We start from the raw sequence: 7,388 nt of genomic DNA, 5'->3' as shown, positions 1-7,388 counted from the left end.
TTATTCAATATCTTCTTCTTCTTCCATGTTGGTGTGCTCAGGAGCCTGAATCTCTCTTTCAGGCAGTAATCCATATTCATTTAGGAAAGACTCTACATCCCCAGAAAAAAACTCTTCAGACAACTGTTCAGCAACACTAATAAAATTGCTTATGAGTTCCCCACCTTTGTAGACTAGCAGTGTGGGGAGCACATCTGCAGAAAAGCGTTCCCCAGCGCCCGTGTTAGAAGCTTTTATTTTACAGAATTTGACCATAGGGTATTCTGTGGCAAGACAGCTTAAACTACTGTTGAGAGCATCACACCCCTTCACGCCATCTTCATATATGTGGACAACGATGGTGGTGATCTTCTGCTCCTTTTCAATTGTTTCCAGAAATTGCTCTCCTGTTTCTAGCTCATACACAAACCCATATCTAGGCCCAAAACTCAGCTTCTGGTGCATGTCCTGCATGCACTGTCTTCGATATTTACGAAGGCAATTTTCATCCTCTTTGTCTTGGTGGATTAGTTCATATTCTTGGATGCTCATCTGAGAACAAAAGCAGTTGCAGAGATCACTCAGGAAGAAATGTTCCTTCCTTAGATACACCCAACCATTCCTGGCAGCTTGTGTTTGCTGTTCTCTCTGTCTTCACTTCTTGAAACAGCCGTCTCATGACCTCATCCCACCCAGCAATCGCTCAAGTGTCACATTGCTTGATTTCTCCGATTAAAAAGACTCCTGCTCCATATTCTCCATTCATTATAATTTTTTCCATATCAATAAATACTACCTGAACTTGTACTATATATTTGATCAATTGTCTGATATCAGTTTTGTTTACTATTTTGTCTAATTCAATATATTTCAAATATCTGTCATAGTGTCTTGTGTCCAGTAGGGATTCAATAATTATTTTATGCTGAAATGCATGTAGAACTAGTCATAGTTGAACCATAAAGGCTCATGATACCAGTTGCCAATATGGTACTTAACTACTCACCACACAGGGTGAGTCCGCTCTGCAGTAGCTCACATCAAAAATGGAAAAATGACAAACACTGACGTACAGAGACAAACACACATGTAAACATGTTCCTGAAAAAATGACTCTGGACATTACTCTTCCCAAAAGTTGTTAAAATTATTAGGCTAATTTAGTGGTTTTTGTTTGAATATGTGATCGGGATTTTAAGAAAGACAGCTTTTGCTTCTGTTGGGGGTCATTTCTGTATCTTGTTTCTCTAATGGCTTCACTTGTTTTTGTATTATTTTTTCTTATTCTATTATTGTCTCAATTTATTTTAGCCCTGCAATTGATAAATATTTTGTATAGCTCTTAAGTTGCTACTGTGTTTCTATTCACTTAAGAGATCAGGCACACAAGATTTGAAGACTTGTGTGAGCATTCATGTGACGATTTGTGCCATTTGTACATTCCAGCATATAGTTATACATTTGGATATGTTTCCAAAGCTTAAAATTAGCACAAAATCTTTAATAACAATGTTTATACGTGCATAGTATTTCATGTGCCAAAACAAATTTCTATTTATTTATTTATTTATTTATTTATTTATTTATTATTATTTTTTTTGGCCAGTCCTGGGCCTTGAACTCAGGGCCTGAGCACGGTCCCTGGCTTCTTCTCGCTCAAGGCTAGCACTCTGCCACCTGAGCCACAGCGCCCCTTCTGGCCATTTTCCATATATGTGGTGCTGGGGAATCGAACCTAGAGCTTCATGTGTTGGAGGCAAGCACTCTTGCCACTACGCCATATTCCCAGCCCTCTATTTATTTTTATTCATAACTGTTTGAAACAAATGGAAGAAGATGTTCCTACAATTCATCAGATGGAAAAATGTAATTATCTCACAACTCAGTGAAAGAATCAATCTCTGCTCCTCATACATGAAAAGTATTAGGCTTAACCATTACCATGACCAAATCTTGCACTAAGTTATGGCTCAGTTAAGGCTCAATATATATCTCTTCTTTTTTTTTTGTCAGACATGGTGCTTGAACTCAGGACCTGGGCTCTATCCCTGAGCCTCTTTGTGCTCAAGGCTAGCACTCTACCACTTAAGCCACAGTGCCACTTCAGGATTTTGAGTGGTTAACTGGAGATAAGAATCTCATGGGAACTTTCCTGCCCAGGCCAGTTTCCAATTGCAATCCTCAGATCTCAGCCTCCTGAGTAGCTAGGATTAAAGGTGTGAGCCACTGTGCCCAGCTAGTATATAACCTTTACTGGTTTGAAGATAACCCACTGAAGTTATTTTTCCCCATCAATAAAATTACTTTATAATTTATTTTATTATCATTATAATCATTACATAAACAATATATACTAATTTTGGAGGGTCAAAACAACCTGGAAGGTAAAGAAAGGAAATAATAAATGTGCAAATTTTACCACTTCAATGCTCAGAAAATCTTAACTAATATCTTAGTAATCATATAATTTAATAAGATCTTTTTAAAAATGTTGTTTTCCAAAGAAATGTATCTTTTTTATAGTTATTTTGATCTACTTTCTTTTTTCTCTTTTCCAATCTCATTTCTTTTAAGCAATCAATATTGTCAACCTAGTGTTCCTCTTTATATAAATTCATATGCATACAAATACCAATAAAGTTAATAATAAATTTATTAAATTTGTTATCACTTAGACTAGCTCAAACATATTTTGTAAAATATTCATTCAGACCCCCAAATATATAAACATTCATGTAATAAAATTTTCAATATTTTATTTTATCATATTCTGGAATTGATTAATTCATGAATTATTAATTCATATTATGTAATTGTTTCTCACTCTTTTTGAAGGGTTTTTGGGATTTTTTAGAAGTTTGTTTTTATTATCTTTAAGTAGTTGTACAAAGGAGTTACCACTTAACCAATCTTTTTATAAACACAATGCACCCTAATCCATGTCATCCTTTTCATCATTCTTTCCCATCTCTTCCAACCTAACACCCTCTCTCTCCCAATTTTCTTATTGGTTCTGTTTATAGCCACATTGCATTTTTTAGTATAGAAAATCCTCAGATAGATTGATTCCACTTCTGTGTTCTTTGTCAGTCCAAGCAAGACTTAGAAAAGACATTTAATTTATTACTTTTTTCTTATCTTACCTTTCTGCTGATTCTTTCTTTTGAATCTTTGTCATCTCTGCTCTGAGGAGAAGACATTTGCCTGAGAATTTCCTTCTTGCTAGGTGGGATTGAGTCTCCATCTTCGCTTTCTAATTTAAACTTCCTCCAATCATGTATTACTCCTTTGGGTCCTGTAATAAAAAATTAATTTTTTTACTTTTAAAAAGACAAATTGCATAACAAATTGTATAAATATTGCTATAGGAATATACTTGTCACCTCCTGCATCAGAAGCGTCTTTTGGGGTTAGAAATCCCCTACTGCCTTGTTTGAAAATGCTTTCTCCCAAATGACTGCTGTCAAATGGGTTCTGGAAAAGAATCTTGCTGAGACATTTGTATTAGTAAAAATACAAATTATGCATTCTGAACTGTTGGCAAAAGTTATTTTAGCGAAGGTATATGGAGAAAACTAAAACTTTAGGAAAACAGTGTTTTCATTAGGTAAGAAAGAAGCTTTTATCAATAAACCAATATTGCCAGTACATTGTTAATAAAAGAAACTGGAATTGCTTAGTTCTTCAAAGACAAGCAGTGAGAAAGGAACCTGACCACAACTAACAAACTAAATGGCTTTAAGAGAAGTATTTATTACACAACCACCTAATTCCTTCTAAAATTCTGAGAATATTTTCAAACAAAAAGAAAGGGATTTTCAAAACATAAACTCTATGGTTTCACTCGCTGGAAACAGTACTTGTCTAGCATAGTCCTAGGAGAGGAGCACAATAGCTCAATTGCAATGTACATATGATCACATAAGATGATCCTAAGTGAAATGAGCTACAAGACTTGTAAATAAGTGGTTTGTCTGTGTTGTTATTTCCAATGTACCCTATAAAATTATTCCTTTTTCTTTTGTCTTTCTTCCCCCTGGTTTTACCCCTAGTGTCACTGTAACTGACTTTGGTACACTGGGTATTATATGTATGTTTATTGGAACTAGGGGAGGGGAACACCAAAATGGAGAGACAAAGGGTAAAAAGCAAACCAATACAACAGCGATACTTACAAGACAATATGCTGTAAACTAATATTTCAGGGAGAGTGGAGAGGGAATCAGGGAGTGGGGAAGGTGGGAGAAAAATGGAGGAGGTAACAAGTTTGATAAGAAATGTACTCACTGCCTTTATGTATGTAACTGTAATCCCTCTGTACATTACTTTGACAATAAAAAAGCTAAAAACACAATGTAATTTTATGCTTCTATCAGAAAGAATGGCATTGGTCCATTCGTAAGGAAATGGAAGGACTTGGAAAAAATTATACTAAGTGAAGTGAGCCAAAGAAACATGGATTCTATGGTCTCCCTCATAGGGAATAATTAGCACAGCTTTAGGCTAGTCACAGCAGAGGATCACAAGAGCCTAATAGCTATGCCCCTATGAATGCATAAGATGATGCTAAGTGAAATGAACTCCATGTTATGGAAATGACTGTTATATCACTGTTGTAATCACTTTCAACATGCCATGTGAAACCATAGCTTCTATTGTTGATAATCCTCTTGTATCCCCTTCCTGTGGTTGCACCTGCACTATCACTGTATCTCATCTGAGTACCCTGGACACTGTATATACTGGTATTAGAACTAGGGAAGTGAAAGGGAATATCAAAATTAAGAGACAAAGGATAAAAAGACAAAGGACTCCAAAAGCAATACTTGCAAAACCATTTGGTGTAAACCAACTGAACAACTCATGGGGGGAGAGGGAAAAGGGAGGGGGGAGGTAACAGTGCAAGAAATGTACCCAAGGCCTAACGTATGAAACTGCAACCTCTCTGTATATCACTTTGACAATAAATAAGAAAAAATAAATACAGGGTTTTCAGACATAAGAAAAACAAATTAAACCAAAGAGGACCTAACTGAAATTCTAATATTTAGTTGCTTAGAAGAAAGTTTTAAGCCCTCACATTATGAAAATTTAAATTCCACATTTAATAGTGTTTTCGTACCTTTGGTATTATATTCTATATTTAGATCGTTTATCTTTCTTATTTAGTAGTGGCAATAGTCAGTCCTATATAATTTAACAGATTACAAAAATACTCCAAGGCACAAACATAGTCAAAAGGAGGGCAGAGAATTAGAGGGAGGAAAGGTAGGTAAATGTAGTCATAATATTCAATGTACATATGTGAAAATGAAGCCAGGTAGATTTGAAGGGGTGGGTGGGGTTAGGAGCAATTGGAAGGAATGATTGAAGGAAGGGATAACATTGATCAAGATACACTGTATTTACAAACTGACATGTTGAATTGGAACCCTTTTGAATGACTTCTCAAAGATAATTTTAAAATCTTTAAAAGAGAAAATAGTCTGGATGAAATGAATGGAAAATTTTATTTTCCTGGTAGAAGATTGGAATCAGATTGAGTCAAGGATGCTTTATTAGTCATTACCATTATTTTTCATATTAAAAATAAAATAAAAGACTATTTGTCTTTAATCTACTATTGTTTATATGAAGTCCCAAGGAAAGTCTATAATGAAGTGAGAAGAGTGGAAAGTGATTTAATTATTCTGTAGAAGACTTCTGAGAGCTGGATAGCTATACAATTTTCAAAAATTAGAATTTTTTGTTTTTAATTCTTATTATCTTTAACTAGTTGTGCCATTTAACAAAGCAGTTCATGAATCTTGGTCAGTGTGACTCCTTCAACATTCTTACCCCTTTGACACACCCCACCCTATCCCCTACTTTTCTTAACCTTGGGTATGTACCATAAGTTCTTGACTGCATTCTCACCCCCCCACAGCAACCATTAGTATTTTTCTTACACTTTCACACTGAAGTAAAATAGTTTTATGAGTTATTTCATTTCAAATTAATTTATTTACTCAAGTGCTTTTTAAAAAAGATGATTTTTATCTTACCACATGAAGACAATACTACATGTCATAGTTGAGATTGTAAACAAATACATTGGACATTTCTAGATTCAATCTTAATTTTGTAATTATTTTCATTCTTGTTTTATTTACCTGTATGGGTGGCCTGTCCTTCAAAATCTTCCTCCAAACTTGGGCTTTGGGCTTCTTCCATTTTAAGAAATAAACCTGATATAATCTATAGGATAAACACAGATGAATTCCAGGATGTACATGCATACAGAAAGACACTAGAAATATGTGTCTGTGTTATATAGTCTCTTATTTCTGGTTTCCATACTAGGTTAAGTGTTGTTATTAAATCTCACTCTCATAAAGTGTTTAAAATGTTTCTATCTGCATCTCATGAGTTACTAAAGATGTTTTGGCAATTGTGTCTTCTAAATGTATACCTCCATTTAAATTGGTGAAACTTATTTCCTTTTGTTATTAGTTTGTTAACAAGTTTCAAAATGTTATAACCCAATATTTTATATAGTAAAAATGTAATTAATACTAATTACACATTTGACACATTTATGTGTCAGGCATTTTTCCAGTAAACTTCCAGGATAAAACTAATTTTTCATGTGGCCATGTGTGTTAGAACAATTATTAATATCATTTTACTATCAAGAAAAGTGAAGACAGGGAATTTAAATTACTTGACCATGATCTCACAGTTAGTAACTAACAGAGCAACTTGGGAGTTTATTCTTACCCATTACAAGAAAACAGAAATTAACTCACTATAACAACTCTTTTGGTGTATCCAATCTTTAAATTAGAATTCAAGAATAATGGGCTAGAGCACATTGCTATTTAATACTTAACACCACAGCATCTTTCCATACCAAAGAACAAGTTTAATGACAATATTAATACCCACCAAGCAAATGAAAGCACCAATATCCCATATATTCTTAGTTCACATTAAATCTAGCCTATTTTGTTATGTATCTTTCATTTTGTTGTTGTTTCTTCCTCATATGTGGAATTCCTTGGAAAATGAACCCATTAGTCTTTGACGCTTTCTACAATATTCCTTGTCAAAAGTACCAGTAAACAGTTTCTTGGTATCTTTGTCTGATTAGACTACTACAACAAAATATCACCAAATGTGTGATTAAAACAACAGAAACTGTTTTTCTCACATTCCAAGAGGCTGTCAGTTTGAGATAAAGATACAGACTGCAAGGTTAGTCTCTGATGAGGACTGGGCTCCCAGGCTTGCAGATAGCCAATGCTTATTATGTCCATAGCAGAGAGAAAACACTTTCTGGTGCCTCCTGTAACAATGCTAAGTTATAGGGTGAGGACCACCCCCTCTGGCTTCACATAGGCTTAGTGTCTGTAAAGTCCTGTCTGTCT

At 34.6% G+C, this 7,388-nt stretch overlaps 1 protein-coding gene across 1 annotated transcript; it reads right to left on the bottom strand.

Moving 5' to 3' along the window:
• On the bottom strand, positions 1–6,192 carry Pdc (phosducin). Its single transcript, XM_048357650.1, has 3 exons — positions 6,132–6,192; positions 3,123–3,274; positions 1–531 (listed from the first exon to the last, which is right to left on the bottom strand). The coding sequence occupies exons 1-3, from the start codon at positions 6,190–6,192 to the stop codon at positions 1–3; spliced, it is 744 nt and encodes a 247-aa protein (XP_048213607.1).
• Positions 6,193–7,388: the final 1,196 nt, after the last annotated feature.

Source organism: Perognathus longimembris, chromosome 11, assembly GCF_023159225.1.
Source record: "Perognathus longimembris pacificus isolate PPM17 chromosome 11, ASM2315922v1, whole genome shotgun sequence".
Taxonomy (NCBI): domain Eukaryota; kingdom Metazoa; phylum Chordata; class Mammalia; order Rodentia; family Heteromyidae; genus Perognathus; species Perognathus longimembris.
The sequence above is the reverse complement of the archived record's forward strand: the minus strand, read 5'-3'. Positions and strand labels throughout refer to the sequence as shown.

Coding starts and splice junctions, on each gene's coding strand:
- Pdc (XM_048357650.1), bottom strand. CDS start 6,192: ATGGAAGAAGCCCAAAGCCCAAGTTTGGAGGAAGATTTTGAAGGACAG. Junction 3,275..6,131: donor AGGACAGGCCACCCATACAG/GTAAATAAAACA, acceptor TTTTTATTACAG/GACCCAAAGGAGTAATACAT. Junction 532..3,122: donor AAGAAAGAATCAGCAGAAAG/GTAAGATAAGAA, acceptor TTTTGTTCTCAG/ATGAGCATCCAAGAATATGA.